This window comes from Lytechinus variegatus, chromosome 13 (genome assembly GCF_018143015.1).
Source record: "Lytechinus variegatus isolate NC3 chromosome 13, Lvar_3.0, whole genome shotgun sequence".
NCBI lineage: Eukaryota > Metazoa > Echinodermata > Echinoidea > Temnopleuroida > Toxopneustidae > Lytechinus > Lytechinus variegatus.
The window spans coordinates 19,555,037-19,570,128 of record NC_054752.1 but is presented as its reverse complement, the minus strand read 5'-3'; the positions used below and the strand labels follow the sequence as shown (position 1 = coordinate 19,570,128).

The window sequence follows — 15,092 nt, the reverse complement described above, 5'->3', positions numbered from 1 at the left end:
CTCTGCTTGCAGTTACATTTCATACAAGAGATACTCACTGAAATCCATCCTTGCTAATGTTAGGTGATTTATGATTCGTAATATTCACTATCAGTCAAAAGCAGCAAATTTGAATGGAGAAAAGCCAAAGTGAGTATTATATATCTCCTGTTCATGCCTTGAATATCTCTTTTTTTCTTTCTTTGGGCAAGGCCGTTTTTGAGAAGACCTCATTTTTACAATTCAAATCAAAACAAAATGAAATATGGGCACACCAAAATCTCCAATGCCATTTGAGGGGGGCATTTCATTTCAAGCCAAATACATTTGGCTTTCCTGGCCTTGGCCTTCCATCACCTTGGCTTTCTAATTGAAACCCTGCATTTTCATCATCGCCTTTAGCAATACCAAGGCATTGTCATCTCAATTTAATACGTATTATATGGAGATATTTCATGTTTCGTCCGATTTCTTCCTCCCATCTTGATAAGGACTTTACCCTTTATCTTGAAAAACTGCATTTTTCTTCATTTTGTCACCAGCAAGAACAGTTTTGATTTCAATTCAACAATGCATGCACATTGGAAAGAAATAAACCTGGAATTAGGTGTAGAACTTGTAGAAGGCATAACACTGTATGTAATTAAAGTTCTGTAGAAAATGAACTGCATATGAATTTTCAGAGATTCCGATAACATTATTTATAAGGAAATATGAATCTTGCTTTTGTTGTAAGATTGCCAATGCAACTTGTTATATTTGGCTGTCGTTTCAAATTACTACGGTCGGCAATTTTTATGAAGGCCTACATATAAGGATGGTAAATCAAGTGTGTATGTGTGATTGAACTCACTGGAGAACTTTTTTTAATACATGTATGTAATACTGAAATTTAAGGCCCAGAAACCTGCCTGTAAAGACCTATTTTTTGTCTGAGCAATGATGATCTTCTGTGCTACTAACCATGATGGTTCATTCGTACAGCCTTCAGTTTGGTTCATCATTTATAAGAGGATGCGAATGTTATACCTTTAGTTAACATCCGCCTCGATATTACATGTAATTGATACAATTGCATAGGGCTATATTCTACATGATCCTGTTTGTGGAATATCCCGAATGAGGTGTTACTCTCGCTGCTATAGTATTTCCATTTTCTATCATGGAATATTTCAAAAGCATATTTCATATCATGTGGAATTCCCCATCTTAATTGCATGTATTTGTTGCTGTAAATAGAAGCAGAAATGGCTACAATAAGAGTCAGCACTAAGTACATTGTACTCAGATAATAAGATGTTCTTTCACTTTGTCTTGTCTTTAGCCTTTTTTATGTGTTTTGTTTTACAATGCATTGGGGCTTTCGCTTTAGATTCTTTTCAAAATTTCATTTTTATTTTGGCAGATTATTCTGTAACATGGCAGAATGAATCCCCTATTTAGTTTGGCCTGTGTATTTGCAAGATATTCTTAGGTATGGCATTATGGATTTTACTTCAAGTACATGTCCCTTGTAAGGAAAGCTTCTGTTAATACCTTTGCTCTAATAGAAGGAAGACCTTGCATTGCTGTATTCATAGAGCTACATGTATTCTGGCTCTATGCTTTATTGGTACAATCCTGCATCTGCTGTTCAGAAAGCACAATAATTGGTGTTGGGGAAATGGGGTTCGTACATTTAGGCTTTAGTACGCTTAATCCAGTTTATGGTTAGCACGGATCCAGCATCCAGGCCAATTATTTTCATTGTGCATGTCACTCCAATATTGCACAATTTAAAGCTGGGATTGCTGAGAATAAACTGTTTCCTCATGAACAGCAGCTCTGAAAAGCTTAAGTTCAAAACATTCAAAATGCATTTGAAACTAAAGCTGTAACACCCCGAGACACAATGCCTGACTTGAGGCCATGAGATCTCGAAATTAGTTCCTTTCTTGATACCAGTATCTTGCAGCCAGAAGCACACAGTATTCAGGCTTCCTGTATTTGCTTTTGTTTCATATAAGTATAAATGGCAGAGGATTAGAAAGCAATCTTTCAAAGAAGCACTGATTATCACCTCCACCAAAAATTCCAGGATGTTTGTTGTGACATTAGCTGGTCATTTAGGTCTAATGGTCATTATAATTGGTCAGTTGAGTAAGGCCAGTGTCAGGTCATAAACAGTATTGATTTGAATGGGCCAGGAAGACAACATCCTCAATGGAGGAGGAAATATCGATTATTTTGCTTTTCTGCTTTTAACTTTAATGGCAAGTAAACGGCTCAACTATTAAGGGAACTGAAGCCATGGAACTGGGAGCTTGGTTTTCTTTTCAGATGTGGTACCCAGGTTTTGAAAAAAAATGACAAAGGAAAGACTTCTTCATCAGTGAAAATAACCTTGTACATGTAGATGTTGGCCTACTGGTTACCTCTCTGCCTCTGTTGTGCTCTGTGCAGTGTGTGTAATCAGGATTGATATTCTGGAACATGACGATGGTGATTGGACCAATGTTACTTCCATCCTGCGCCTGGCATTTAATTTTTAGGGTTGGATTTCTGGATTTTCACTATGTAAGATGAAGAAATAATGTTGGTGTCTTGATAAATGATTGACTCCATATTTTCCACTTTACTGTTTACATGGGTCTTACAGTCGAGTATGAAGAAATGATAATTACAGTGTATTTTATAGAGAATGCCCTTGTTTGTCCTTCTTAGCCTTGGAAGGTGTTCCCAAAGTTATACAATTTTCTACTGCTATTGATTGTCTTTAAAACCTTGTGGTAATAACTCTCTTGAATGTTCTGAAGCACATCTATTGGAATTGTCCATTGCTGGTGTTTTAGGAGATTTCTGTGGTTTAGTGCAAGAATAGCCGTTTCTTTTGTGAATCAAGATTCACAAAATCAGCTCAGGTGGAGTTGTGGCTTGTGTGGGATGCATAACAAATCTTGGAATTTTCTTTACTTTGGGTTGTCAAAATACTGTTTAGGAAAATTTCAGCAGTAATTTACTGACTCTATTGTATTCATTAAACTCTGAAAGAAGAGCCCTGCATTTCGGTTAACTCTGTCTCACACTCCTTTCTTGAGTGTCAGTCCTGGTTTGATTGTTGAAATATTCATTAAGGATGCCATATTAGCTTCCCAAAGACTTGTTCACTTGATATTGAGTGAATGATGTTCTTATAAAGATTAATAAATGTTAACATGATTGCAAAGAAGGGACCCAGACTTGAAGTCATCTAGTATAGAAAATTATTTGATTGCATTTTAATTCCCATACTGGTACATGTTTACTATATTAAGAAAAGTAAATAATATAAGCCCTGATTATTGTAGGAATAACTTTAAGACAATATTATAACTTACTATTGGTAAAGCACTGTAGCTGTTTTGAAATATCAGGATTTTCCAAATGGTTTAGATGTTTTAAAGAGTGAAAGCTACCACTATAGAAAATTTATAAAAAAAGAATTCATAAAAGAATTGATGTTCACTCAGGCTTAAGACAGACTAAATTAAGGGTTGGGAATATTTGATTTGTTAGATTCTGTAATATTTTTCTGAAACACTCATTCTTCATCTTCTTTGTCACAGAAAGTACTGATGAAAACCGAATCTTCTTCGCATGACAAACTACAGTACAGTATAGAACAAGACGTTGAACAGTCCATATACATGTACAGTCGCATACACATGACATATATTGTTCTCTCCTCCAACTTTGCCCATGACCGTCTATTTCATTCAATTCAAGATAGGAGGAGAACAGCCCATCGCAGTCAAATGACATAATCAAATCGATATCTGCAACAATAGTCGGGTCTTTTGAAGCTTGTGTCAGATATGGTATCAATTGAAATGCGTGGAACTTATGACGCTCGCTAAAAGGAGGTGTTGGTGGAGAATAATTTGCCACGGCCGGAGATTGTTGGATGGTGAAATTGGATGCTGGACGGCGTCAAAGATAAGTTTCCGCTGCAAGATAGAAGAGTGTTGAGTGGCAGTGGAAGTGGTTTTTGTGATTTTTTAAGTCAAAGTGGATATACCAGCTTTCCTGGATGATGGCATGATAACTGGTGGCGGCGGTGGGATGAGTGCTGGCAGTACCCTATCGAATTATCCCCAATGTCCATGCACGTCACTAAGCAAAATGGAATAGTCATGTCTTGGGTAGCTGAGTTCAGTTAACGGGAATGAACCCTCAACTTCGAGAAATTTCCAATTATTAGTATTTTCATGTGTTTATGCCCCTCTTCAAGAAAGACAGAAATGTGACAGCACTGTGAGATTGGGCATTGTTACAGAACTGTGGCAGTTCTGGAAGAATTTAACATAATAACTTGGAGAATACAAGTAAGCCATTAAGCTATTAAACTATGGGGCAGTCATCTTCAGCAAGTTCAACAGGGCCAGAATCTCCTACGACTCCCTTGGACACTTGGATCACTCATAAGCCAAGTCCTTGTGCCTTGTTGGATCAAAATGGTGGACTAAGCAATGGCCACGCACAGTGTGCTGCAAGTATTAGTGGAAGCAGCACGAGAAGCAGTAATGGAAGTAGCAGCGGTAGCACAGGACTCAGCCCGTATGGCTCACCGATCTTCAGTGCAATACAGGTCCTCCAAGGGCCGCAAGAACTCTGCCCTCGAGAAGAGGGTGCACAGTGTGCATATCATTGAGAGTATTCCTAGTGAAATCTTTTTGAATCGCAGAAAGCAGATGGATACATGGCAGCAGTACCAGGTAAGATTCCAGCCAACACCAGGTTGATATTCTTTTCTTGTCCTACATGTACATGTATGCTTTAAGATCTAACATTTTGGTCTCCCAAATCAGTTCCAGCAGTACAGATGCAGTTATGTACCCACTCTTGATGTTAACCTGATCAAGGAGGTTCCCAGACACTGTCAGTAATCTTCCCTTCAAATGCAAGTAACTACAGTACAAGTCAAAATACTCGGCCAATATTCTAGTCACTCACCATGCTTGCAGTTAGCAGACTCAGCCAGCTTCTTTGGCCTTTTCGATGCTGTGGACTGGGTCAAGACTCAAGTAAACAGTATTTTGTGATATTTGTTTGAATTATTAACTTACCTTAACCTGATCAATATGATTCTCTCTCTCTCTCTCTTCCTCTGAAGAAGTTCCTGTATAGGTAATCTACCCTGAAGACGACCTACACTCATTGGTATTATTCATCAAATTGTCACCATGGTGACGTTTTCTTGATTCTTGTCTGGAGCCATCTTCTGCAGGGTTTATCCTAATGACCAGTTTATTACCTCTGCTCTCTACTTCTCTCTTCCTCCCTCCCCCTCTCTGGCTGTCTCTCTCCCTCCCTCACTCTCTGTCATTGTCTTTCTTAATCAGTCCAATTTCCCCTTTCCTTCTCTTGACTTTCTCTTCACAGCCAGTCCATTCGCAATTATATGTATGACCTGTATTGCAGCTAATACTGGTATGGACAGAGCTGCCATTCTGAAGATAACCATCATTGGCCATTTGCATGGACAGCCAGGACAGGGTCCATGGACAGTGCATGATATCATTGCCACTGCTCTCCCCTCAGCAATTAGGGCCAGTATATGAGAATAGAGTATCATTATGGAACATCCTTGGGATATTCAGATGTGTTTGACAGCATGTTTTTGGTTTAAAAAAAAATCATACCACCCCAATATGCATAAGGTCTACTATGTTTCATATAATGCCTTGTTGGTAGCATGTTGAGCTGGAGATACTTGGCCAACATGATAGGTTGACATCATGTTGGGTTTAACTTTATCCTTCAGGCTGTCATACATTTATTAAAGCTAAATCCAATCTTGTAGGATGTTCCCATCTCTTTTTAGGTTAAAAATATTAGCATGGTAAGGCCAATGATAATCCAATAGGATATCTTTTCAAGCAAAATGGTTTCCCCTTTTAATCCCAGCTTATTCACAATCTTCATGCATAAAGTTGTCATGCCAAATAGGTCTGAAATTTAAAAAAAAAGCTACATTTGATTTATGGTAAAGTTTGTTATATAATGGTCTCATATGAAACACATTGCACTTTTTTTTTAATTGACATTTAGTTTTACCTAGGCTAGGAGGTTCTGTTTCGAATAGAAAATATGAAATTAAATAGAATTTCCTTGCTTTTATTATATATGCAGGTTTTCATAATTTGAAGGTTCTTTGAACACATTTCTGACTTTTCTGTTAATTAGCATTCAAAGTTACTCCATAATTGCAATACTATTGTGAATTCATATTTCAGACAAGAATTACTTAATAATAAATAGCTTAAGCAAGAGGTGAGGTAAGAACTAAATGCAACTATACAACTACTTCTCTATGAAAATAACGTCTAATTTCCCTCCCATATTTAATAAAGTATGGTTGTGTGAAATGTTAAAGACTCATTTAAAAATGTTTTTATAGCAATCACTGTTTAGTTCATATAGAAATTAACTGTGTTTTTTTTTAAGATTGTAAACTGCATTTTTTACTGTGTGTACTGAACAATTTCTCTGGATTTAGGCTGGTGTGAAATACACCCTTGTTGTTGTTGTTTGTTGGATATTAATGGCGACCAGTCATATATTCGACTATTCCCGCTAACTCACTAGGCCTACTATTATTTTCTTTCTTTTCTTCGACTGTCCTTAAACATCAGTCCTCTCCTTCTGACAACTTTATAACAACGTTTATCTTTTCATCATTGTTACACAGTTAATACAAGGAGCTAATGATATCCAGATGCTCCCAGGGAGAGGGTGGGCCCATTTAGCAAAATACTATCCCAGAATTCACAGCATGTCCCCAAACGACCTTTGACACGCCAACCAGCATGACAGTTCAGTATGTTCGTCAGTAGGGTATCATATCAACAGTCTTTGTTCTTTCCAAAGCTGCTTTGTGTTCGTGTTAGAAGTTAACTAACATGAAATTTGAAACCCCAACATGCATGTGATATTTCTGGAGAGAATACCCTTATAAGGTAAAACTCATGTTCACGGATATTCTGACAAACATGAAAATGCATGAAATTCCCCCTCCCAGCTTTGAAGAAAGAAATAGAAAGAGAGCGTGGTGGTTGGCTATATTTTATTGATTGTGATACTTCTGCTGAACAATGATTTCAAATGATTAGACTGTCCTCAATTTTTTTTGAGCATTGGGGAGTTCAAGTTCATTTCAAATTTTCAACCAAATTAATGTCTGTTCCAATCACATATAATTTGATAAATCAAAGTTATTGAGAAAATAAATTTTTTGTGTTTATTTTTACTGGAAATTGAATTACGGTTCTAGATGATTGATAGACATTGCCTGTTCTGACAAATGTTTGATATGATTGTGTGGATGTCGCTCCGATTTTTTTTCCTTCTTGTAATTGTGATTTATGTCATGTGCTGAATTTGTTACTGTCTCAAGTCCAACCACATCCATGACCAAATATGGCAAAAATGTTTAAATTCAAGTTTGTTTTCCATTCGTTTAGAAATGACTGTAAATTTATGAGAAATAGAGTGTTATGACTTAGGGAAATTTCAAGTGGTATGCTTGCTTAATGTACTCTGTATACTAAACAAAAAAAATGTGAAAAGCCTACAGGCCCTACTGAAGATTTTAAAAGCATTTTGTGGTCAACATTGATGACAAAATTATAATTAATAACTGGAATTTTGTCCATGGTAAGGCCACTATACCTATACCAAGCTCATTGGTATGAAAGACTTTGCAGTCCCCCAAAAGTCATCGTTTAGACTTCAATTCCAAAAAGTAACACATTCATCTTTCATACATGTACTTCAAGGAATAATTTTCCTGGTATTGCATCGCAATTTTCTCTGAAAGAATGCTATACAAGAAATATATCGCAGACTGTACAAAACTACATAGTTGAGAACCTTTCTGTATGGCCAAAATTGCTAATCAATGTAGACCTACGCCTATATATTTGTCTAGATATCAAATGATAATAATATGGTTGTTTAAAAGGGCACTTACAACATTTGTCATGTACACTACAATGCTTTGGCACAAAATATTTTAATAAGTCATTCCCACACACAACATACATGTAACTATGCACATCCCCTCTGCAGAGTTAGTATTTTCAGTTGCATTAGTGAGTACATTTTCCTACATGTATGGTTGACTCCAAAAGCGAGTTTAGCACTATTTGTCCCAACATACAGACTCCTATAAAATGAATGACTGTCTGATACCATTATATATAGTTTTTATCAATTGTTGAATGGCATTTGAAATTGACCTCTTCATTTTATTGTTGACATCCTTGATTATCCCACAAAACCACAGTAATTTGTTTAACAGAATACTTTGAGCATAGATTTTCCTTCAGTAAATATACACATATTATTAAGGTCAGCAGCCTACCTTGTCTGTTAAATGAATATAATCAGATCTGTCCTCATTGCGAGGGCACATATTTCTGTTTTTCTGTGATTTGTTTTTCCAGTATCACTATACTGAAGACACTTCCACCTTAGGTCATAGTTTGTTGATAGATGGCCACTGAGGTTCATTGACCTCTGTCTTATAGGCATCAGCCCCTCAGGGCTGTGTTCCCTCACCTTTTTTGTTTCATGCATGACATTTCCTTTGTTTTGCAGATGATTCGGCTTAATAATAAACGTAATGAATTCAGAGTGTTCAATGGACATTAACCAAATAATTTTGATTTTATTTGATTTTCCCTCTCCCTCATATTTGTTGTATTAAAATTTCATTGCGATGCCTTTTGGGTATTCTTTATATCAAATACAATGATTGTATATTTATGTACTTTTCAAAACTTATTTACAGCTCAGCATATGATATCTTTTGTTGCAGAATATGTTTTTATAAATCTCAAAGTTCTATTTTAAATTTGATTTTACTATCATGTCAAAAACTAATATTTGAGTTTTAACGCCATGATAAGAAAGTCTTGCTTCAAATATATTTCATTCCTTTTGTCATACAGAGTTCTATGCGTAACTTCTACCCCACGCGTGTGGTTACAACATCAACTGTTTATTATTATTGTATCATGGAGATTAATTATACTGTGATATTTCTAATGTCTTTGTCATTTGAACTGTCAATGATTAGATTTTAAAGCATTTTACTAATTTATTTTCATATTGTTTGTCTATTCAAAGAATGAATTGATGAATTATTGAATTCAAGATTTTTATTTCTTTTTCACTTTATTCCCTTTAAGGTTTTACATTGTCCATTCATATAGTTTTCTCTTTAAACTCCCGAAATTGTATACATTGTCAGGAGCAAATCATATATACTTCTTGGCTTGCTAATAAACATTTTTATTCATATTTAATAGAACTTGTAATTTCCTTTTAGTAGATCTGATCATTGAGCATCCATGCAGGAAGTTTGGAGTAATTCTAACTGTAATGTGTTTCATAATTGTTTTTTTACAGCTTAATCATTGCATTCATTCTTACATTATAAAACAGTGAGATAACTGAATATTATGTCTATTTATATCATGAATAATGCTCTTATACTAAACAAATTTATTTGGAACTGTTATTATTTTCATTGAAATGAATTGATCAATAAATCAATTGAACATCCTGTTTGATTTTATTTTGAAGATTATTGAGACTCAAGTCATGGGGGGTGTTTCACAAAGATTTAAGTATGACTTGAATCGCACTCAAATGGCTACGTGTATCTGAAATGCAACACGCAATCTAATTGATCAATACGCAGTAATGCGTGTCCTCTTTGCATGATCTGACTGTTGTGGTCATGCCTTTTATACCACACGCAACTAGGCATTTAAGTGAGTGTGACTCTAAGTCATACTTAAATCTTTGTGAAACACCCTCCTGGATATCTCAAAATAAAACTGTGAAATGAGACTATGAATAGATTTTTATGTATTGCATCACGACGTTCATTTATTTGTCGCCATGGATGCAAGCCAAATAATTGACAAACATGTGACTAATCTAAATAAAGGAACATTTGAATTAGTCATAAAAAACATTTGCACCTCAAATTGAGGTGCAAATGTTTTTTTATGACTAATTCACTTGTATTAAAAGTCAAATTCCATTTTATCAGATTTTGATATGACTCAGATTTTCTTCAAGATTTTGAAATGTATACTTTGTTTGGACACAAAACACAAAAAATACTTGAATTTAATAGCAGTAAAATGATGAAATTGAAAGACTCTACTTGATATTCCAGGAACTTGTAAAAAAGATAATGACCAAAATTATCAAATTTAGTAGGATAGTTCCATTATGAGATATACAGTAATAAGGTCAGCTTAAAACTGATTCTTAAAACTTATTGGCACAATTTGTATACATTATTTATGCCCATTTTTGATGTATTACAAACATCAATGAAATAAAATGCAGTGAAAGGAATGACAAGTAACTTTTACCGAAGAACACACATATCTAAAAAAAAAAATCAATTTTCTTTATATTTTACAGGCTCAAATGGATTTACCCCCAGAAAAAGCCAAGCTTCTACGGCAGTATAACGATGAAAAGAAATGGGACCTGATTTGTGATCAGGTAAGATTTGAATTAACTCATTATTAACCGCTGGAGCATGATGGTGCATGCACAGATTATCTGAATTATACAATTCAGTCATCAAGAGAATAAATAAATAATCATGATTTTCTGTAAATTGCTTCTTGGTCTACTCTCTACACCAATGTGTCTACTTTGCTTTCAATCTCATCCCAATAGGCCTCATCCTACTTCATTTTCATTGTCTACTGAATATTTGGTCTAGTTGCCTTTTAATAATAATAATAATGATAATGATAATAATAATGACAATAATAATACGCAACATTTATAAAGTGCTTCATACAATGTTTCTAAAACACTGCATACTATTACCCAGACTTTAGCACGGCTACCGTGATCGGGCACCTGAGCATTCAAGGAATTCCTTCCTACAGGATACACATTTACTACACCTGGGTGGAGAGTGGCAAATGTAGACAAACGCCCTTTTTCCCATACACCATTTGGTCTCATTTCCACCTGAGGCTAATGACCTGCCCATCTCATTAGATGTCTACATGGTCTTACACCACTTTGAACTGTTATAAACCAAAGTTTCATAATGACAAAGTACAAACTAATTAGTAGAAAAAGTTGGAATGAGACCGTCTGGAAAGAAGGTAAACTGCCGATTCGTCTATTGCCAACTCGTCCACTCATTATATCATCTCCATTCATTTTAATAGTCTAATGTCATTCTGTCCAACATTTGGTCCAATAATCATTTGGTCCAATAATCACTTTGTCTAATTACCAGGTCATCTTTGACCATTTCGTCTCATAAACCAGTCGGTCTTATACCCATTCTCTGTTCAGTCATTTTGCCCAATAAGCACTTGGTCCAATAAGACCAAATGGCAGTCTACATGTAGTGAATGGAATGGCAGTTAGACAATGTGGATAGTGGACGAAATGATGGTAGACAAGTTTATAGTTATTGGAAATAAACAGGAAATTAGACTGAATGGCAGTTAGACCAAATGAGTATTAGACCAAGTGGATAGTGGATGCAAACTCTGTTTTCATGTGACTACCTAAACATAAGAATATCAATGTATATGATTGTTGAACAATAATCTTTTGAGAAGAGTATAGATTATAAAATGTCATTCACACTAATCACCTTGAATCCCACCAATGCTTAGGATATTAATAATGTATCCTCATATCCTCACGAATTATTGTATGTAAATAGCAAAGACTTTGTGACGGAAACATGAATTACATTGAGACACTATAAATGACAAAAAAATGAAATTATAATGACATAAAGACTTATTGTTTTGGATGAAAAGAAAGGTGTCGCCATGCACGCCATCATGAAATGACAAGATGGTTTTGTTCATGTAAAATTTGATCCAAAAATAAAAGCATGATCTATTTCCATTTTGTTCATGCCAATTTACTTTTAGGATAAATCCATTATGAATTAATAGGGGGCTTTGTTCAGCTTAGGGCTTTTATTAATATGTGCATATCCATTATTTCATGCAGAGGGGGGGGGGGGTTCTTTCTCTCTCATTTATTGGGGATGGGTACAGTATCCTCCTTGTGCTCCTTTGCCTCCCCTGGATAAGTGCCTGGTAAGGGATTTTTTTTTTCAAGGGGGGGGGGGGAAATTGCCCATAGCCCCCATTGTAATGTTCCCTGCTTAATTTAATTTTTCCTGTGTAATGTTACTAAAATGTAAGAGAATTTCTCTAAGCTAAAGTGAAGAATGCCCATAATAGTTACCAAAGGGGAATGAACATTCATCATTGCCTTCCTTGCCCCCACCATAACAACTGCTCGGATTCTGAGAGAGAAAAAAAATGAAGTATGTTTTTTGGTGAGAGTGACTAAAAACAGGATGCTTGGTAAATGTTGTTCAAGGTTTTTAGGTATCATGATAGATTAATGGATTTGGAGGGAGCAAATATCTTGAGCTTGATGAACTCTTGGAGAAACTCAGCTGGACATGTTTCCATTTGTCCTCTGAAAAAGAATAATATTTGTCTGAGGAGTTTTTGACAGATGCAGTTACACTCGTACAGTGGAGATTTTAAGTGCTATGGCTTTGAAAATGTCTATTTGTATGGTTCACTTTGTGGGATGTCAATTTGAATTGGTATAGGCATATTCTTTCAAAGTAAAAGAATGTCTAAATTGAAAGGAAATATGATTATAACGACTAAGAAGCCATTGGATATAAATCGTATTAAGTGTTGATAATGGTACATTACTATGTTTTCAACATATTGCTAACATTGCCATCACTTTTTGAAATTGGAGGGGGGGGGGGGGGGGGGGTTATGTCATAACATCTTGATTTTTTTTAATCATGTATTTCCATACTACTTATTAGTTACATGTATTTCTTTTCACCAAAGTCTTCTACAATTCAAGATCGTATTCTTATTAAAGAATAAACCAGATTTTAGAGCTCTGTAAATTATGGGGGCTTCCAAAGAAGAATAGATCACTTGCAGTTGGTTATGCGATTGACTAGGTTTGCTGCTATGTCGGTGCATGGATTAATTTTGATGATGCATTTAATCAGAACCTCCAGTAAAAAAAATTCCCCAAACCAAATGGGTCTACTCTATAGGCAAGGTCATCCTCAAATATTTGGTACCTGCTTATTTGATTTCACTAAAATTCTTTCGAAGTTCAATATAGGCTTACATTATATAAAGTCACTCTCAATTATAAAGGCCTGAATTAAACTGTACAGTTATAATGATGATTTGGTTTGATTATTACTCTGCCTCCAATAGTTATCAACGCCATTGAAAGTGAAGTGGCCCTGACACTTTTTCCCACCATGCTTACTGGCCCTATCAGCGTGCCCTACCTCTAGACTTATCCTAATTCCGGTTCCTTTTCCCGGTTCCTGTTCTTACTGGATGCAGTTCCTGTGACAAGCTACCGGGGAGCTGGGCTAGGGAAGCTAGGTCTAGGGTCCACTTCTTGTTTGGACTAGTCTTACGTGGCAGTAGTAGATCCATGCTACGATTAGACTTCTTCATGTAATGCAAGGTTGTCATCCGATCCCTTGAATAGTTTTCGATAGCCTTGTAGGAAATACATGAGGATGATGTGCCTCCCCTCCCCCCCAAAAAAAAAAATTATCATGAGAGTTCAAATACCTGTAATCCCCCCCAATAAAAACCCCTACCATGTAAATGAATGCTTTGCATGCTTTGGGCAACTACCGAGTCACCCCAAGTTCTATACCACAGAAAGTACCGGTATTCTAGAATATTCAGACAAATCAACACTGCATATGGCAGAATTAGGATATTCGCATAATTTACTTTATGATATAAACTAATTGTGCTTTAAACCCTGAATTAAGTGGGCTATTTCAGACCAGGATATACTGGGGGACCAATGGTACCCAAGCATCGCAAATTTGGTCTCAAACGACGCACAAGACTTGAAAGTGAAAGGTCGGCTAGCGGCGTACAGCGTGGTAGAAAAAATTGCGCAGAAGCGTAGTGACAAAATTCGTCAAGGGGAGGGGCCATTTGAAATGAGAGAACTAGCCCCCAAAACTTCAGCAATAACCCAAATGTGAAAAAAAGCACTTTGAAAAAATATTTTTTTTCAACCCTTATGGATAGTAGTCAGCCTCTCCCCTCAAGCTCCTATAATTTAACAGTAAGCATGAACAAGGTGAGATAAAAAAAATTATAGCCAAAAATTTGAGAACACAAGGCCTATATTTGCATGACTTTTTTCTCAGTTAGAAAAAAAGTACCGGAAATACCTGTACATATTTTTAGGTTAGGTTTTCTGACATTTAAATGTGAATATCTCTGAATTGTATACTGTTCTAAATATTGTGTTTCATTTATTTCCAATTGATGATAATTACATGGTATTTTCAATTTGGTAGTTGCTATCTTACTCCAGATGATTTGAGCAGTCCTATTAAAATGAAAACCTATATTTAGTTTATGAATGTTCCTCCTGAGAAGGAAAAAAGTTTACTGTTTAAAATATAGATCAATGTGAAGATCAACATGGGGACATAGGGGGCTAATGGGAGGCGCAGGCTAAATATAAACCAGTCTTTCTCTTTATAGTCCATCCTTGAACATGGGCTGCGTTTATGCGACCTCAACCCAGAATCATGATTGGAATCACGATTTGAATCATGATTCAAAACAGCAACATGAATCACGATCCGACAGAATCAGCGTTTATACGACCATCTTTCTAACGCTGTTTCTCCCTAGATTGGGCCGATCCAGTGCGCATCACAGTGCGCAGTTTGACCCAGGAAGTATAGGTCAACATTTTCGCGCGTGTTTCTAACTTCACGTCGGCTGCTAGATTTTTGCTGCCACCGGAGCTAACGCGCGATCGTTTGTGCAAGTGCAACTCGGCTTCCGAAAAATAAATCTTTTACTTCCAGAATTCCGTGTATTGTACCTCGTATTGTTTTTGTTTACTTGTATTCAATCTTGTCGGTTCATCAAAAATGGTGTTCGGTAGCCGTAGTACTGGGCACGAATTCTGTTAATTTTGTCTCGACAGGCGGTGCCACATCTCCGTTGAAATCCCTCCCTTGC

At 36.1% G+C, this 15,092-nt stretch overlaps 1 protein-coding gene across 1 annotated transcript in view; it reads left to right on the top strand.

The window, feature by feature from the left end:
• The first annotated feature begins 4,549 nt into the window (after nt 1-4,549).
• Nucleotides 4,550-15,092, top strand: part of LOC121426696 (formin-like protein 3) — a 62,106-nt gene continuing 51,563 nt past the window's right edge. Inside the window, exons 1-2 of the mRNA XM_041623069.1 lie at nt 4,550-4,712; nt 10,447-10,530. Coding sequence (XP_041479003.1) covers nt 4,557-4,712; nt 10,447-10,530 — 240 coding nt within the window. The 5' untranslated portion in view covers nt 4,550-4,556. The remainder of the gene's footprint in view (nt 4,713-10,446; nt 10,531-15,092) is intronic.